The sequence below is a fragment of the Dryobates pubescens genome, chromosome 29, assembly GCF_014839835.1.
Source record: "Dryobates pubescens isolate bDryPub1 chromosome 29, bDryPub1.pri, whole genome shotgun sequence".
In the NCBI taxonomy this organism is placed as follows: domain Eukaryota; kingdom Metazoa; phylum Chordata; class Aves; order Piciformes; family Picidae; genus Dryobates; species Dryobates pubescens.
The window spans coordinates 678,315-697,232 of NC_071640.1; the positions used below are offsets into that span (position 1 = coordinate 678,315).

General features: G+C 62.2%; 1 protein-coding gene across 1 annotated transcript; it reads left to right on the forward strand.

Annotated features, from left to right (window-relative positions):
- The first annotated feature begins 963 nt into the window (after positions 1 to 963).
- On the forward strand, positions 964 to 18,206 carry PRRX2 (paired related homeobox 2). Its single transcript, XM_054174358.1, has 4 exons — positions 964 to 1,207; positions 15,880 to 16,064; positions 16,221 to 16,399; positions 16,908 to 18,206. The coding sequence occupies exons 1-4, from the start codon at positions 964 to 966 to the stop codon at positions 17,041 to 17,043; spliced, it is 744 nt and encodes a 247-aa protein (XP_054030333.1). The 3' UTR covers positions 17,044 to 18,206.
- The last annotated feature ends 712 nt before the right edge of the window (positions 18,207 to 18,918 follow it).

Sequence of the window (18,918 nt, forward strand, 5' to 3'; positions counted from 1 at the left end):
CATAGGTACCCGGGTGGGAGAGCACACACACTTCCATCAGGGAGAAATAATAACCCAGAACCTCCTCGACTGCTGCCCACCACCCCCAGCCCTCGCTGGGCACCAGCTCCCAGCCCCAGCTCTGCCCCCTGCTCCACTGCCCCCTCCCCGTGTCTGTGCATCTCTCTCTCTAAACCTATCTCTAATTTTGAGGAGGAAAAGCTCCTTTTTCCTCTCCTGGCGGCTGGTTTTCATTAGGGAGGTTTCTCTCTAAGCCCAGGGGAAGCAGCCCCTGAGTTTTTCGCTGTGGTGCAGGACGTAATTATCTCATTAGGAGGAGAGAGCCAGGCTGTTCCCAGGGGAGGTGACCTTGCTCGGGGGTTGATGGGGACCAAGGGGGGCATTCTGGTGGTGGAGGGGGGCCGTGTCCCCCGCTAACCTGCGGGTCACCTCTCCCTCCAACCCCACTTGGGGCTGGGGAATCTCCCCCCACGTCCCGCCCCAAGGAGCGGAGCCACTTACACTTGTTGATAGAAGCACTTAAAGCAGGGGCTGGGGGGATGATGTGGATGGGGTGGGGGGGGGAAAGCGGGTCCCCCCCTTTTCCGCGGCTTGGCTGACGGCGCTGCTCGGCCCCTGGCAGGGGGCAGGTCGCCGGGCCCGGGGGGGTGGCGAGGGGCCGCCCCGCTCTGCTCGGGGCAGGGGCGTTTGTTTGAGCAGCTCCAGAGCAAGGAGCAGGGGAAGAAGGTTGGGGCTGGGTGCGTGGCTGTGCCCCAGACGTCAGCGCAGGGCGGAACGGGGGCTGGGAGGGAGCCGGGCTCCCGGGGCAGCCGGCAGCTTCCCCCCACACCTCCTTGTTTTTGTTTTTCATTATTATTATTTTTCTCTCTTTTTTTTGGCGGGGGGGAGGGGAAGCCGGGAAGGGGAAGGGGGCCGGGGAGCAGCCCCGCACCTCGGGGTGGGCTGCGGGCCGAGGGGGGAGCCATGGACTCGGCGCCAGCCTTCGCCATGGACAAGCCGTTCGCCCCCAGCGCCGCACGGGGCCCCGAGCCGCCCGAAAACCCCCAAAGTCGGAAAAACTTCAGCGTCAGCCACCTCCTTGACCTGGAGGAGGTGGCGGCCGGGATGAACGGGACCCCCCCGGCCGGTCCTCCACCCGCCGGTACCGGTAAGGCCGTACCGGAGCCGTCGGGAGGCAGCAGCGGCAGCGAGGCAGCGCCCCAGGACGGTGAGTGCCGCCGCCCCGGGATGGGCCCCACGGGTCTGGGGCAGTTTTGGGGATGGGGTGTCCCCACCGTCCCCCCCCCAACACCCCTGCTCCAGGGCCAGTCTGCGCAGCACCAAGCACGGCGGGCAAGGGGCGGTCGGTGTCACCCGGGACGGGGGACACACGGAGGAGCAGGCGGGCGGATGGAGGGTCGGGGCGACCCCGTCGGGGCGAGCGGCGAGGGTGCCGGCACCCGTTAGACTGGGGCAGAGAGATCCCGTCCCGGGGGACAGGGACGTTGTACCGTCGACTGGGACACCGCACCGGGGGACGAGGACATCGCACCGCGGGACGGGGAAGTTGTACGGGGACGGAGAAGAGTGGGCTCTAGGACATCGTACAGGGGGACAGGGACAATATGCCGGGGAGCGGGAACATCGCATCGGGGGAGAGGGACATGGTACCGGAGGAGAGAGGGCCCAAGGACATTATACCGGGCGCCAGACACAGCGGACCGGGGTACCGGGACACCGTACCGAGACAAACAGGGCTCAGGGGCATCGTACCGGGGTAAAGGAGCATCGCACCGGGGACAGTGACACTGTACCGTAGAACGGAAGCATCTCATCAGGGAACAGGGACATCGACTGCGGGAGAGGGGGCTCAGGAACCGGCTGTGTCCTCGCCGCGGTCGGAGGTGCCGGATACGGGACGGTCCCGGGCAGTCGGTGCGTCCCGGGGCTGCGCGGCCTCCGGGGTCCTCCCCCTTTCCCTGGGGTTCTCCGCCCCGGTTTCCGGGCCTGAGGAGCGGAGGCGGCCCGGTGGGGCCGGAGGGACATGGACGCATCGAGTCCTCTCCTGGTGCGCGTCGCAGAGCGTCTCCGGTAACACCGGCGGTACCGAGCCGGCGGGAATCAAAGCTAGGGCTGGGAGAGGGCACGGGGACAGCCCCGGGACCCGTCTGGGTGACGCTGGGTCCCGGGCAGGAGGCACGTTTATAACGGGACAGTCCTGCCTGCTCGGGGCTCTGCCGCTGCCGCCCGGCCCGGGGCCGCGCATCCTGTCGCGCATCCCTCCGCGCAAGTCCGCCGGCCTCCGCGCATCCCGGCCGCGCTGCTCGGAGCGGGGGGCAGGAGGATTCGCCCTGCCCCTACTTCTAAGCCCCTGTGCGGAGGCATCCGACGGCCCCCGGAGCCGGCGTCCCCTCGGGCAGGGATGGGGAAGGAGAGGGCAGCAGGGCGGGAAGTGGAGGTGCCCCAGCACACCTCCGCGGCCCGGGCTGCGATGCCTCCTCCTCGAGGGGACCCTGGAGGAGGCTTTCCCCAGAGCTGCCCCTCTGCTGGGTGTGGGGTACCCGGACTTGTTTTCTGCAGCCCCAGGTGCCAGTGGCCCTGCTGAGGGGAGCAGAGCCCACGCAGGGGGCTGTGCAGGTGAAAGGTGCTCAGCCCCCCCCAGGAGGCTGCCCAGACCTGCAATGAGAGGCTGGCAGTGAGAATCCCCCTGCCCCAGGGTGCTGCCTCTGTCCCTTCCCACATTCTGTGCAGGTCTGAAGCATCTTGTTTCACCCACATCCCACTCCTTGCACAACTCCTTCCTCCACAGACAAGCCCCCTGAGACCCCAGCCCACCTCAGCTTGGCGTGCTGAAGGCTGGGGGTGGCTGGGTGCTGGTCTCTGGGGGGGGGTCTGGTGGCTTGGGGGTTGTTTTCCATTCACCCTCCCCTTCCCTTGAATTCTGGTGAGTTGCTTGGGGTCTGTGGGGAGGTTTTGGCCTGTGCATGGAACCATACAGGGGACAGTGTACTGGGGGGGGGGGTGCACTAGCACAGCTTGTGGAACCCAGCTCAGCTCTCACAGGGCTCTTTGCAAGACAGCAGGGGAGAGATAACCCTGCTGAGCTTCTAATGCACCCCAGAGAGGCTCAGTGGGGAGCAGGAGTGATGCCAATAGCAGAGAGAGAGGCAAGGGAGCTGGCTGATCCCTGCAGCCCCATTTTTCACCCAGCCTGTTCCTCCTGGGACAGAGGCCCTGTGGGGTTTGGCCTGCTGATGCCAGCACCACTGGACCACGGAGGATTGTTCCCATTAGCAGCTGCTCCTGTGAGGTTGTGGAGATGAAGACACCACCGGCAGCTGGGAAGCTCTGACACCTGTCTGAGAGTGGGGAGAGAGATACCTGAGCAGTGGGAGCAGAGACAAAGAAACCTTCTGTGTCTGCAAACAGCAGCTTGTGGGAGCTGTTACCTGCGCTCTGAGCTGGGCTGCAAGTTCCTCAGTGGAGGTGAGGAGGCTTGGAGCAGCAGGCAGGTGCCCAGCCCTTGGAGCACCCAGCAGGTGCCCAGCCCTTGGAGCACCCAGCAGGTGCCCTCCTCTGCGAGCTCAGCCTCTCGCTGCACATCTGCAATGCTTTTGGCATCAGCGTGATGACAGCAGAGGAACTTTTACTGGCAACATTATCTTTTACTAGCAGCCTGAAGTAAAACAGCCTCTCAGTGCTTTCTCTTGTCCTCCTCTTCACCACCATGGAGGGTTTTTTCCCTGCCAGATGCAGGTTTGGAGCCCTGCAGGCCAGTGGCAGGGGGCTTCTAACCAGGGCAACTGGATCCTGGCACTCTCCGTGGGATGTGGCTCTGTGCTCTGCAGGGGAAACTGCTTTCAGCATCACCAAAAGAGCAGCCTGGGGCTTGTTGTAGTGTTCTAGCAGCCCCTTCACCAGGAAGGGCTTGCTGTGGTCTGGGGGAGCCTCAACAAACCCCCTTCCCCTTCCCCAGGCAGCCACAGCAGGATGAGTTCTCTGTTCCTGAGCCTGGCAGAGATGGATAAGCTCTGCCCTCACTGCCACCTCTGGTCCCACAGCGCTCCCAGCTGGGGAGGGTGGCAGGGGACAGCCCCATGGCCAGGGCACTGGGCACATCTCTCCTTCAGGAGCAGCTCCTCTGCTAGTCCCCGGCAGGGCTGGTACCTCCCTTCCTGCTGGCACTGAGGACCGGAGCCATCCCCATCACCCTCCCCAGCCAAAGTGGCTGCTCAGCCCCTGCCTTGGCCCCAGCTCCGAACCAGCCCTGAGGGCACCCAGAGCATCCTCGTGGGAGGATGAGTACAAAGATCATCTGCGCAGCTCACGGCACCCAAAAATGAAGAGGCAGAAAGCCTACGAGCGAGGCGAGAGCGTGGAAGCACGGCCAGGCTGAGCAAGGGCTCGTCCCCATCCTCCTCTTCATCCTCATCCTCCCCTGGAGCGGTGCAGCAGCCTCCCTGCGAAAACCTTCCGCACAACTTCTGAGGTCTTGAAAGCTTGTTCACCTCCTTTCATTAGACTAACAAATAACGTGTAACGCGAAACATCTGTTAACAACAGCCCTTAATGTTCTCAAGATGATAAAGCGGGAGGGTAATTTTAGCCAGCAGCCCTTGACTGATGGCTTTTCAAACAATGAACTTACTTTTGGTGCCGCCTGGGGATGGGAGAGGGAGCCGAGCGCTGGCTCCGGCACCGCTGCGGGGCTGAGAGCTCAGAAAGAGACACTTCTGTCGTGGCTGGGCTCGGGGGGGGGCATTCAGCCCCTCCCAGTCGGCTGCAGCCGGTGGGACTGGGCAGCGGGGTGGGCAGATGTGGCGACCCCCGGATATCCCGTTTGCAGAACAGCTCCTGGGGCCCTTGCCTCACCCCCGGGGTGGCTGGGACCCTCCACCCCCGCTGGGGCTGTGTGGGTGCTGAGCAGGGCAGTGGTGGGGAGAGGCTGCAGCCGAGGGGTGGGGGGGGGCTAGGATGTTGTTAGAGCAAATTGGTCTTAATTATGCAAACGAAGGCAGCTGAAAAGGAAGAAGTGAGGCAGGGACCTGGTAACAGAGTAGGAGAGGGGCAGGGACTGATTGCCCCAAGCAGCCCCCAGCTGCTGCCAGGGTTTGGGCACCTTCCCCAAGGCAGAGCCATCCCGGCTGATGCCCAGGTGGCAGCCCAGCCCGGGGGCTGTGCTGGTCCTGGCTCACAGGGCACATCCCTGCTGTGCTTCTCTGCCTTCCCAAGTGCCACTTGTCCCCTCAGGGACACCTCCTCCCCTCTGGCTGCAGGTACAGGAGGCAGCCTGTGATGTAACACTGCTGGGAAAGGAGCAGGATATGTCCCTGGGGATCTGCTTTCCCTGGGATGTCCATGGCTCAGCTGCAGTCAAGCCCAGCGTCAGGGGCGGGTGGCCACTCCCTGGGCACGGCCGCGCTGGGAGCTGTGGCAGCCGAAGCAGGGGGAGTGAGCTGGCTCGGTCCTTGTATGGCCAGCACAGCCTGGCTGGGTGGCACTGGGACCGGAGCCATCCATGCACAGCCATGACTCAGGGACCAGGCCTCACCTTCCCTGGCCCCAGCACCTGCCTGCCACACGTCCACACCTGTGCTTAGCTGAGGCTGGCGACAGGTGAGGGAGGGAGGGAGGGATTCATGGATCCATGGAGGGGTGCAGGGGGAGCCTGATGTGTCCCAGCTTGCTGAAATGATTTCCAGTCACTCTCAGGGAGCTCAGCTATGAGGGTCTTGGGAGGGACCCAGCATGCACCCCACTGAGAGGTAGGGGACAGCTGCAGCCTGCAGCATGGTCCCTGCTGCCAGGCTTCCCCTGCCCTATTTGGGGACTTCCCCCCACACCTACACCTGAGCTGCTGGTGAAGACCAAGCACCCCAAAGCAGGGCCTGGGGAGGTGGATTCCTTTGTGCTGTGGAGCAGCCTTGGCTGGATCAGGAGAATCTCTTCTCCTCACTGCTGCTCGTGCTGGGGTCTCCCTCCCCTCAGCACCCTGGGGAGCTGGGTTTCCCCCAGCTGTGGGGAATGCTGCTTCTCACCCCTCTTTCCATTAGGGCAAGGGCACAGGAGCATGGGGCAGAGCTGCCCCTTGACAGGCTCTGGAGGGGTCAACAGCGGGGTCCTGTGAGTGCTGGGGACACAGAGCTTCACCCCATTCCCTTGGGAGCTCCAGCAGCACCCAGGGATGTGCCTGAAGCCTCCTTGGCAGCTCCAACACCCCAAGGCACAGCCATGCCCGGCCCAGGAGGGTGCTGGGGCACAGGGTCACCTTCCCCAGAGCCCCCCCAACCCCAGGGCTGTTGTGTCTAACTCGACCAGGAACAGCTCAGTGCAAGACTATTTCCCCTCTGCTTTTGGGCTGTTATTGCAGGGAACAGGGCTGATTCACAGGAAAACTATGAAATTTCGGCTGGGGGCAGCCAAGATGAGAGAATTTCAACGAATCAGCATTTTAAGAGGGCCTGGGCGTGTGTCTGCAGCTGAGAGGCTGATGAAATGATTTGGGGCTTTGAGGCTGTCTCAGAAACCCTCCTCTCTCCCAGGGAGCAGGGCCGACTGCCTCTTCTCCCGGGGCCGATTTCCTCTGGCCGCAGGGAATCATCCCATCCCCCCCCCCGGCCCGGGGCTGTGAAATCACAGAGCCCAAGGCATGAGGCTTGGAGCAGGATGGAACCTGGGTGCTCTGGGGCTGGCAGAGGCTCGGTGTGCCCAGGCTGGCACCTTGTTCCCTGCCTGCAGTGTGGGCAGCAGCTGGAAGGAGTTCTCCCCAGATGGCATCCCTGAGGCATGGGGCAGACTCTGAGCATCATTTGTGGTGCCAGGGCAGTGCTTTGCAGGGCTGAGCTGGGACCAGGCAGGGATTTAGACCTGGATTAGTGCAGATCTGTTTTTTCCTGCCTGGAAAAAGCAACTGGGAAGAGAGTGAAAGCACAGTGGCAGAGGCAGCCGACCCCTGCCCCGTCCTGGTGCCTGCAGAGGGGCAGCAATGCCCAGGTGGATCAGGCAGGATGGGCAAAGGACTGATTTGGGGCAGTCCCTCATCTGTGGGCATCCCGTGCTGGATGCCCTGGAAGGGAGCTGGGGGGCAGGGGGTGAGTGGGATGCTGATGTCAGAGGGTTTGGGGGAAGCTGTCCCAGTCTGAGAGGAAAGACATTCTTCTGGGGGGCACTGGGGTCCCCTTTGCCACCCCCAACCCCTGCAGCAGGACTGCCCCATCCGTGCACATTGCCAGGGTGTAAATGGCAGCTGGGGGGTGGGGGTGGTGTGTGTGCTGCAGGCATGAATTGATCAGGAGGCATTAATTGATCAGGAGGCATTAATCGATCAGGAAGAATTAATTGAGCAGCAGGCATTAATTGATCAGCAAGTGCTAATTGAGCAAGAGGCATTAACAGATCAGGAGGTGTAACAAGGCCTCAGTGCTGCTCCTTAACTCCGGGTCTGGGGGTTGAACTGCCCCCAGAAGCTGGGGCAGGACTTGGGGGGGGACAGCTCAGCTCTTGGGTGAGGCGGGGGGCGGGGGGGAGACGTCGGGCGAGCTGGGAGCCTTCAGAGAGCAGCAGCGCCAGCCGCCGGCCCCCCTCCCCTTCGCGCCTCATCCCCTTTGGAGCTGGTCTCATAAAGCAGCTTTTCAGCGGGGCCGCGGCGATGGCTCGGGAGGAGCCGTGCGGGGCCGTTCCCGGCTGCGTGTCTCAGGCTGCAGCCTGCGGCGGAGCCAGGCGCCAGCCGCGCGCCCCGAACCAGATGTGCAGCGGCGCCGAGCGGCAGCCACCGGCGAGAGCTTCACACGCGAGGGGACTGCGGAGCACATGGCAGCGACGGCACAGGGCAGGGGAGCCGGGGGGCACAGGGCAGGGGGACTGGGGGAGAAGGAGGCAGAGGAATGGGGAGAGGACAGGGCAGGGGAACTGGGGGGAGGGGGCACATGGCAGCGAGCTGGGTGCCGGGGAAGGGCACATCCCAGGATGGGGCTGGGGCAAGCAGAGCTGGAGCAGAGGGGTGGTGGCAGCAGCTCCATGCTGGCCCAGAGGTGCCAAGCTGAGTCCGTGGGTGCGGTGCTGAGGAGGGGACGTGGGCGGCGTGGTGACAGCCTCTGCTCTGGTGCTGCTGGGGGCTGTGCTGGGCTCAGCTCAGGCCGGAGTGGACACCATGCTCCTGCCTGACAGGTTTCCCTCTCAGCTGGGCTGGCCACAGGGCTGTACTTTGGGGACTGCAATACCTCAGGGGAAGGTTTACATGAAAAAAAAAGGCAGTTTTGCTTGGCACCTCCTGACAGTGCTGGAGGGGCACAAAGCTCAAACCAAGCCACCAAGCACTGTCCACTTCAGAAGCCCTTGGGATGCTCAGCCTGAGCTGGTTGCCCATCCTGGGGGCAGTTTGAATGGGATTTGCAGGAGAGTGCCCAGGGGTCCCTGACTCACACTCTGGGACCCCAACCCCGGTGCCAACATGCCCCCCCACTCTCCTCGTGGCTGTATTTTGGGGTTCCTGGCCAGCTGTGTGCTGGGGTCAGGGTTCCCAGTGCAGCAAGATGGTGCCATGCTTGGGACCTGAAGGGGATGAAGGCTTGGGGGGATGAAGGGGAGGGTCTCAGCTCCTCTGGGCTTTTCTGAAGCAGGATCCTGATGCAGCTGCCCTTACCTTGACACCTCCAAGGTGCCCTCTGGTATCATCTCTATGGCTGGCACTTACCCCTAGCAACCTGCCTGCCACCCCATGCCCACCCTCCCTGCTGTGCCCCCATGCATGGCTCTGCTTCAACCTGGAAAGAGTTAACAGGGCTGGGTTTAGCCAAGCCCTGGTCTGGGCCACTTATTAAACCGAAGGTTTGACAATAAATCTGGCGAGAGGCCACCGACCTCAAATGCAAACCAGGCTGGAGGGCAGCTGTGGGACCCACCAGGGCCCTCCTCGGGGCTGGGCTGGGGTCCCAGCAGGGGACTTGTGCCCATCCCATGTCCTGGCCAAGCAGAACAGAGTCCCCAGTCCAGGGGATGCCATGGGATGGGCCCTCAGCAGGTGCCAGCACTCACTTGGGTGCTTGGTGGCATCTTGGGATGGGTATGAAAAACACCCAGGGGGGCAGCCCCCTGTGTCGGGCAGCTGCAGCCTGACCTGAGCTCACAGGATGCTCTTGGCAGCTCCTGGAAGCCTGGCAAAGGGCTGGGGTCACCCTCTGCATGGGCACAGCCCTGGGAGGGGATTTTTGGCCCACAGCTCACTGAGCCCCAGGGATGTGCTCAGTACCCCAGGTCCTGGGCTGGATGCCCTGGGCCAGTGCCAGGCAGTCTGAGCCCTGCTGCCCTGCACAATGGCCCTGGCCTCGGTTCCTGGGGCGTGTGGGAGCCAGGGTGGCTGGGAAAGCACAGCAAGAGCTCTGCTGAGCCCTGTGGTGGGTGCCAGTGCCAAGGCAGGGCTCTAAAGGCTGCTGTGGAGCAGTTGTTTGAAGGGCTGCTGGTGGTGCCAGGCTCTGTGGTCTGGATCCCACTGCAGGGCTGGGACTGGGGCCAGGGTGCTGGGGCTGGGATGCTGGGGTGCATCCTGGAGCTGGTGAGCCTGGCAGTGGGGGCTGTCCTTGTCCCTTTCTCCAGAGGTCTGCCCCATGCAGGCAGTTCCCATCCCAGAGTGCTGGCATCATCTCCTCCATGCACCTGGGATGCCCTTGGATCCTTCTGTGGCTCTCACCAGTGAGTCTGGGGGCTGCTCTTGGCTGGGACCATGCCTAGGAGGGGCAGCATCCCTCAGCATGGGGCTGCTCCTCTCCAGGTTCCTTCTGGTCCCCAAACCCATCCCATTCCCACCTCTTTTGCTGCACTAAATGTGGTCCTGAACCAAAAAACCCCAAAGCTTCAGTGCTGCAGGCACAGGCTGGGCACATCCTGCTGGGATGCAGGGGTGCTGCTGGCTCAGCCAGCTCCCCAGCACCTCCTCAGCATGCTGGGCTCGCTGCGAGGGGGCTCAGACACCCCCACCCTCAGCAGCACCACCAAGCAGCTGCTGGGGGTGCAAGGGAGAAGCTTCTCAGGCTCAGGGAGCGCAGGCTGAGCACAGAGCTTCCCTGGGGGTGCAAGGGAGAAGCTTCTCAGGCTCAGGGAGCGCAGGCTGAGCACAGAGCTTCCCTGGGGGTGCAAAGGGAGAAGCTTCTCAGGCTCAGGGAGCGCAGGCTGAGCACAGAGCTTCCCTGGGGGTGCAAGGGAGAAGCCTCTCAGGCTCAGGGAGCGCAGGCTGAGCACAGAGCTTCCCTGGGGGTGCAAAGGGAGAAGCCTCTCAGGCTCAGGGAGCGCAGGCTGAGCACAGAGCTTCCCTGGGGCTGCAGCACCGCTGGGCAGGATGCCCCCAGCCCTCCCGGTGCCCGTGGCAGCGCTGGGTGGTTTCTGGCTGCCGCAGCAGCAGCTCCATAACCATAAAGCAGGCTGTCAGTGAGCAGGGGGTAGGGCCCCCCCGGGGCAGCCTTGGCCGCTGTGCCGGTCCAGGCTTCTGCTGCGGCGTTTTACCGGAGCCGGCCTCCCCCGGCGCCCCCGGCCGGCGGTGGAAGCGTGTCAGCGTTTCAGCTTGTTCACAATTAATGAGGTGAAACATCCTCGGAAACATTTCGCTGCGATGTTTCTGCAGTAGCTGAGCCCTGCCCCTCTCCTCTCTTAAATTTTTCATGTACAGCACTCGAGGCGAGAAAGTTTCCTTTGGACTAAGCACATTTGGACCCCCCCAGCTTCCAGCCCCTCGTCCTGAGCCTCTGCTGCTCCCAGGGTCTTTGGGAGGCTGGGGCTGGGCTGGAGGGGGAGCAGGGGGCAGCAGTGGGTTGGGAGGAGAGGCTCAGATCTGCTCCTGGAATCTGGGGCTGGGGGCCGCTGTTCCCCGGGGGTACCCCACACCCTGTGGCCGAGGGTTGGTGCCAGGAGGGGTCTGGAACTCCCAGCATGGTGCTGAGCAAAGCTGGGAGCAGTGTGGCCCCCAGGGGCTGCAGCCCTGGGTGGTGGGGTGAAGGCACTCAGAAAAGGGAGCTGCACCCAGGTGGTGATGCCCTGAGATGCACTGCAGTGGGTTCGGGTTAGGCTGGGCTCAGTGGAGGTGCAGGAAGGGCACTGCTGCTGGGTGAGCCAGCAGCCCCTGGAAAGGGGCTTCAGCCACACTCCCAAGGGCCCCCTGGGCTCTGGGCCTCTCAGGTGCAGCTTAGGGGATTCACAGACTGCCCTGGGCTGCAAGGGAGCCTCCAAGGGAGCCTCCAAGGTCACCTTGTCCAAGCTCTTGCAGGCAGCAGGGACAGCTCCAACCACAGCAGGCTGCCCAGGGACACATGGAGTCTGGTCCTGAGTGCCTCCAAGGATGAGGCCTCAACCACCTCCCTGGGCAGCCTGTGCCAGTGTCTCAACCAACCTCACTGTGCAGAACTTCCTCCTGATGTCCAACCTCCCTCTGCCCTGCTCCAGCTTCAAACCATTGCCTCTCGTCCTATCCCCACAGCCCCTCCCCAGCTTTCCTGTAGGTCCCCTGCAGGTACTGGCAGGCTGCTCTGAGCTCTCCCTGGAGCCTTCTCCTCTCTGGGTTGAACAGACCCAACTCTCCCAGCCTGTCCTTGCAGCAGAGGCTCTCCAGCCCTGTGGTCATCCTCCCGCTGGTCATCTTCTCCTCTGGACCCTCTCCAGCAGGTCCCTGTCCTTCCTGTGCTGGGGGTCCCAGAGCTGGACACAATAAAAGCCCTGCAGATAAAGTGGATCTGGACACCACAGGGAGGGGGCCACAGTTCCCAGACCCGGGAGTTTTGCTCACCACAATCCAAGGGGAAGTGCTCAGAGGTTGGCACAGGCTGCCCAGGGAGGTGGTGGAGTCCCCATCCCAGGAGGGCTTCGAGAGCCGTGCGGCCGTGGCACCTGGGGCCGTGGTTCGGTGGCCGGGGTGGTGCTGGGTTTCTGCTGGGACCGGCTGGTCTCGGAGGGCTTTTCCAACCCAAACAATCGATTCTGTGACTGAGAGGAAGAAGTTAAAGAGCTGCAGATGCGCTCCGGCCGGGACGTCACTGCCGGCGCTCCCCCCGCCTGGTGGCCGGACCGGGGGCAGCGCAGCTGCTGCCGGAGGAGCCCAAGGCAGGCACCGCAGACATTGTTTTCCCAGAGCATTTCTTGGCTGTAAACGACCTCCACCGCCCCTCGGCCCTCCCTGATGAAGGCCGAGCGTTAATTTGTTAAATCCACATCGAGTGCCCGCAGAACCCCTTGTTTATTTTTGCTAATTCAGCCGCTCCTCCCCGGCCCCTCCCCGGCTCAACCCGGGGGGAGGGGGCGGGGGTGGGGGGGTGGTGTTATTCGTTAAGGAGAAACCTTAATTAATAAAAGTTATTTATTTGCCCAGAGCCGGCCGCGGCCCCGGGGTCAGCTGTGCCCCCGATCATTATTTCAAGTAAAACAAACCCAAAAACGTCTCTCAACGGCTTGCAAAAGCCCAGAAACTCCGAGGGCTGAATTTATTTGTCTTAGGAAGAATTTACAGCTAATTCCCTCCAGGCTATTTCAACCCTTGAATTATACCCAGGAAGGGGGGGCAGGGGGGGAAGAAGCCATCGCAGGCAGAGAAGGAAGGCAGCAGCAGGGCAGATTTTGATCATTTGGCATTGGTTGGTTGGGGGGAGGGGGGGGCGGGGGGGGGGGGGGGGGAGTGTGAAAAACGTAAAGGTTCAAAGGATTTTGGCAAAGTGCTCACAAATGAATGGGAGGTGTGAAAGAATTCCGTGGCAGAAAGGTGCTGGGGGCTGTGGGGAGTGGAAAATGAAGCAGGCTGGAGCCCAGGCTGCCTGCAGCAGGGGGCTCAAGGAAGTGAAGCAGGCTGGAGCCCGGGCTGCCTGCAGCAGGGGGCTCAAGGAAGTGAAGCAGGCTGGAGCCCGGGCTGCCTGCAGCAGGGGGCTCAAGGTGCCATCAGAGCTTCCCCAACAGGAGCAGCCAGCCTGAGCCTGCAGCTGTGAATCCCCTGGGCACACCACCAGCACCCAAGGTGCCACTTACCTGGGTCCCACAAGCCCTCAGTGCTGGAGCAGTGGGGGAAAGATGTTGACCTGGTACCAAGGCTCATCCTGGGGCAGAGCAGAGGACCCAGGCAGGCAGCCCAGGCATGCAGCTGCCTCCCTGCAGTACCACGGTGGGGTGAAATGAACCTAGTAGAGAACTGGGATGGAAAGCAAAGGGCTTCTGGGGGGCTGGGGAGCTCTGAGCTACACCCAGGTGCAGTGTGGTCTAGGAGAGGTGTGAGTGGGGGAGGAAGGAGCTTTGACCACCAGCATCCTCCAAGAAGCTCCCTGGAGCACCCCACAGGGTTGTGTGGTGCAGGAAAAGGTCCTCCTGTTAAAACCAGCAGCAGGAGCTGATCCAAATGCCCCCAGCTCAGGCACAGCCCAGGGCTAACTGCTCCCCAACCACTCACCCAGACACAGCCTGACCCAGCTCCATCCCAGCAGAGGCACTCAGCACTTCCCAGCTCCTGTGGCCCTGGGGAGACAGAAACCAGCCCAAAGTGAGACAGATCCTATGGAGCTGCTCTGAGGGTCAGCTGAAGGAACCTTCCCTCCTCCTCCTCCTCACTTTCATCCAAATGAGAGTGGTTAGGAGCCACCACGTGTGGGAAAGTCCCCGAGCTGGATGCTACACTGGGGACAGAACCAAGGGAGGGCTGTAAACGTTATTTATACTTTTATTAGGGCTCTGTTGAAGTCACTGCTGGTTTGGTGAGGGGCAGGGGGTGCCCTTGGAGGCAGCCCCTCCTGAACCAAGCCCTGGGCTGTAATTTCCCCAAGCCGCTCCACGGTGTGGCCACAGCCCTGCAAGGCAATGTCCCTCACCCTGCTGCAGCCTGTAGCTCTTTCCCAGCCTGAGGGCTTTGGTCCCAGGCTCCTGGAGAACCGAAGGACAACCATGGCTGGACTTGGTGTACTTTCACCCAGCAGCTCATTAGCTCACTGAAGGAAAACAGGACCAAAAAAGGAGCTTAACTAAAAGGGGCAACTGGAAAGTGGAGACTGGCAGAACCTTAGGAGCTGCAGGGACGAGGGCTGGAGGGAATCCTGAGAATTTTGTTTGAGAGCCTTTAAACACAGCCAGCAGTGAGGGGCAGCTGGAGGGGTCCCTGGCTGGACAGAGAGCCTCAAACCTGCAGGACTTCCAGGTGTGGCACCATCCAGCGTGGCTGTGCCCAACCAGGATGTCCCAGATACAGGAGCACGAGCTGCTGCCAGCCCAGGAGGTGCTCAGCTGAGGTCCAGAGGGCACATCTAGAGCAAAGGACGCACCTAGAACACAATAGAAGACCCAGAGAAGAGCCTGCAGCAGTCCCTGGGAGGTGGGCAGAGCTCCTTCCCATTCCCTTCCCCTCCCATGGTGCCCCTGTGCCCAGCCAGACCATGGTCAGAGTGCTGCAGCATTCCTGCATGTGCCTGGGGCCCGGGTCCCATCTCCACATCCCTGCTCCCCTTCCAGCCCAAGGCTTCATCCCTGGGGCAGGGTGTGGGAAGCACCCAGAGCTCCCTGCCACTGGTCCTCACCACAGCAAAGCTCCAGAGAAGCCATCTGCTCTTCCAGGAGGCCACTGCCCCCCGTGGGAAGGAATTTAACCCTTCTCTGTGACATCCCCTGGCACAGCTCACGTTTGGCACTGGGGCATTGCTGGTGGCAGCAGCCAGCAGATGGCTTTGAGGGAAGGCTGCAAGGAAGCTCTGAGTCTGGGCTCTGCTTTGGGCAGAAGAGGATTAGTCCCAGGGACAACCTGGCAGCAGGTTGGGGTTTCTCTGGTCCTCGTGGCTCATCTCAGGATGGGGCAGTCCTTGAGCGTGGTCTGCTTGGGCACAGAGACAGCTCAGGGGGCTGAGGAAGGCCTTGCTGGAGGGGGTGTCGTGGTTTGATTTACTCACAGTTAAGGTCCCAAAAGGTTTTTCTGGCCCTAAAGATCCTGGAGCTCCGAGTCTCCCCCTGCTCAACAGCCTGGTGGTGTCTTGGAGCAGCAGATCTCTTCCAGCAGGTTTTGTTGCTCGCTGGAGCAGCCTCTGGCCACCTCACAACCCTTCAGTGAGCACCAGGATGGTTCATTAACAGCTGTTAATTTCTTGAGCTTATTCCTGGGCTCTGGGGAGCACAGAAAGTCCCTCCCCAGAACCCTGCCTCGATCAGAGCATCATAAACCCAGGCACATTTCAAGCCTTTCCAAAGCCCCTTCCCCCCAGTAGGTGCAGATTGGATCCAGATGCCTTATTAACAGGCAGGATAATTAGGCTGAGCCTCCATGGGGAGGGCTGACAGTGAACCTCCCTCCCCAGGAAGCCTTTGTGGGCAGCTGGTTGGGTGTCTTGGAAGAGGACTTCATAAACTTGCCCCAACCTGATGATATCAGTGCTGAGGAGGAGATTAATCTCAGCCTGGCTGAAAGCCCAAGATCAATACTGAGAAACCAAACTACAGCCTCAGCTTCATGTTTCCATGAGCCAGAAATAAACCCTGCAGAGGCTGAGCTCTGAGCTCTGCCAGACCTGGTGGCCTCCTCCTGGGCTCTGAGGAGCAGGGTTGGATGAGCAGATGCTTGGCTGCTGTCCTGTGGCACCTCAGGGACATGCCACAGCCTGGCTTTGGGGGGTGCTGGGCCCCTCAGGGAGCTGAGATCCACACCTCACCGATGCTTTGGTGTTGAATTTCCATCACCATCTGCAGAAGCTTGACCTGAACCCTTAGCAAGGGCCAAGCCCAAGGCACCCTGCAGATGTGCCCCTGCTGGGTGGGGGCTGTGAGGTGCAGTCCCTCAGAACCCGCTGAGACTGGGCCCAGGTAGCTTTGGCTGGAAGTGGAACGGCCCCAGGTCTCTGCAGACGCCCCCACGGGGGGTCTCCCACGGGGGCTGCATCTCACATGGCCTCTCCTGTGCTTTCCCTGCAGGTGAGAGCCTGAGCCCCAGCCGGGGGGCGGCCAAGAGGAAGAAGAAGCAGAGGAGGAACCGCACCACCTTCAACAGCAGCCAGCTGCAGGCGCTGGAGAGGGTGTTCGAGAGGACTCACTACCCTGACGCCTTCGTGCGGGAGGAGCTGGCCCGGAGGGTGAACCTCAGCGAGGCAAGGGTCCAGGTGAGCAAAGGTCTGCGTGGGGCAAGAGCCCCCCGGCCCCGTGCCCAGGAGGGAGCAGGGGCTGCGCCCTCTCTCCCCTACGTGACCAGGATGGGTAGGACAGATCCCAGGGGCATCCCTGCTGACCTCCTTCCCTCCCTCCCTGCCCGCCCCCAGGTCTGGTTCCAGAACCGCCGCGCCAAGTTCCGCCGCAACGAGCGAGCGATGCTGGCCAACAGATCGGCTTCACTGCTCAAGTCCTACAGCCAGGAGGCAGCCATCGAGCAGCCCATGGCACCACGACCCACCACGCTCAGCCCAGAGTACCTCTCCTGGACCAGCACCTCCCCATACAGGTAGGTGCAGGCGCTGCAGCCGCGGGGAAGGAGGCTGCCCGGGGACGGTGCCCACGCCCTGGGAGTGCAGCTCCGTGCCCCTGCTGAGGGCATGGGGAGGGAGCTCCTCCAGCTTGGCTTTGGGAACCTGTCCCAGCTGAGCAGGCTTCCCTGCCTCCATGCATTGCTTCCCTGCCTCCATGCATTGCAGGGCTGGAGTGGGGGCTCTGGTCCTCAGGAGGGATTCACTTGGCCCCATGCTGACCCTTCCCACATCTCAGCACAGGAGGTGGCACGGGTCCCTCCTTGTTCCCAGCTCTCCCCACCCAGCCATGGCATCCAAAAGCTCAAGACAGGGCCTCTTGGTGCATAGTTTGAGGGCTTCCCACATGCATCCAGCCACATAAAAATGCTGAAGCACTTGTGGGAGATGGCCAAGAGGGAGCAGCCAGCCCGGCCCGGGAAGCTGCTGGGCACGGGGAGCCCTCGGTGAGCCATGCCTCATTCCTCCCCTGCTCCCTCCCCACAGCACTGTGCCCTCCTACAGCTCCAGTGGGACTGCAACCCCCACCCAAGGGGTCAACATGGCCAACAGCATCGCCAGCCTGCGCCTCAAAGCCAAAGAGTTCAGCCTGCACCAGAACCAGGTGCCCACCGTGAACTGAGCAGGGCAAAGCCCACCCCATGGCCTCACCCAGGGCACAGAGTGGAGCTCCTGTGCCAGCCCAGGACAAACCCACCACCTGCACACCCCACTGCCACTCATCCAGCATCTCTGCACCTCTCCTCTCCTCCTCCCTTTTGAAGGTAGAGTCAGTGCCAAGCCCAGGTGGCACAGCAGTCCCAGCCCCACCTGCAGCAGCTGGGTCAGAGCCCCCCTTGCCCACAGGCCCCGAGCTATATTTACACACAGGGACCCCCTGCCAGGGCAGGCACTTGCCAAGGAACAGGAATTTGCTTCCAAACATGGAAGGATCTTGGACTATTGGATTTGACCAATTTGGGTATCTTGCCCAGAGAGCCAAAGAGTCACTGAGGCTTCTCCTCCCACCGGGGCAGCAGGGCACTGGGGGCACCACGAGCCTCCTCCCTGCTGCCACTCATGGTGCTCAACCACACCTTCCCCTCTTGCTGCATCCTCAGCCAAGGTGCTTGGGGGAGGCCTTGGGAAGCTGATGGTTTCCTCCTGCCACGGCTGGACCCAGCCAGAGTTCAGGAGATGCCCACATAAGTGGCATTGTCCCTTCCCAGAGGGGTGAGGAGGGCTGGAGCACCCTGACAGCCTCACTCAGAGCCTGTGAGCTCTCCCACAAGCTTTGGGGAGCATGCCCAGTCCCCACAGGGGGGGCTGCAGTGACTCTGCAGAGCCCTAAGGTCATTGAAGCCTCCCAGGGAAGGAGGAAATTGGAACAAGCTGCAGGGCTGGAGCTGAGCAGGCAGCTCCCAGCACCCTGTGCCAAGGCACTGCCTGTGGGCAAAGCCCCCTGGAAACCAGACCACCCTCTCCTCACCCAGTGCAGAGAGCCACCAGCAAAGTGCAGGGACACCAGCAGCTCAGGAGGGTGGAGAAGACATCATTCAGCTCACCTGGAAGGGTTCAGCCCCACTGGGGCCTGCAGCAGGAGATCCAAGCAAGTGATGCAAGGACAAACACAGCACTGGCTGAGAAGCTTCCTCCAGACAAAGATCCTCCAGAGTGTGACACCAAGGCTGGAAGTGTCTCACCCACACATGTCCTGAGTCCCCACCACTCCCAGGACCATCCTCTCCCTTCCCAGCCCCTCCATCCCACCCTCCTCCTCTGGCACAGGGCATGGAACAGGCACAGCCTGACCAACTCATCCAGGGAGCAGTCTCCTTGTCCTGAAACTGTGCCAGGGGGAGGCTTAGGCTGGACATGAGGAACAATTCCTTCACTGCAGGAGTGGTCAGGGATTGGCACAGGCTGCCCAGGAGGGTGGTGGAGTCCCCACTCCTGGAGTGCTTCAGAACCCTGTGGCCATGGCACTTGGAGCCATGGTGGTGCTGGGCTGGTGCCTGGACTTGCTCTCCGAGGGCTTTTCCAACGTTTGTGGTTCTAAACACCCACCCCGTGCCCCCCACCCCTATCTGCCCCTCTGCCGTGCCAGAGGGGAGCACTCAACTCCCCATCCCATGGCAACTGAGCAGAGACCTGGCAAAAAGCTGGGAGGTGCCAGGCTGGGGGACACCAAATCCACCGCGGATCAGATCATCTGCCATGAGAAACAAGGCCGGGGGCAGGGGGAGGGGGCCGGGGGGGGCCGGTTCCCATGGAAAGCAGAGAGCTCATTTCGTTGTTGTTGTTGTACAAGCTGAAACCGCAGGGCCAGAGCCGGCGCTGCCTCCTCGAGAGCCTGCGTGAAAACAAACCCCTAATGGTTTGCAGATGCCCCCTCGGCAAACCTAAACAAAGCAGGGAGTAAACATTGCCCCCCCCGAGCACCGATCCGCGCAGCCGTGCTTGAGAACATTCCCTCCGCAGCCCCCTCCCGCCCCCGGGCAGCCCGAGCCTCCCCCAG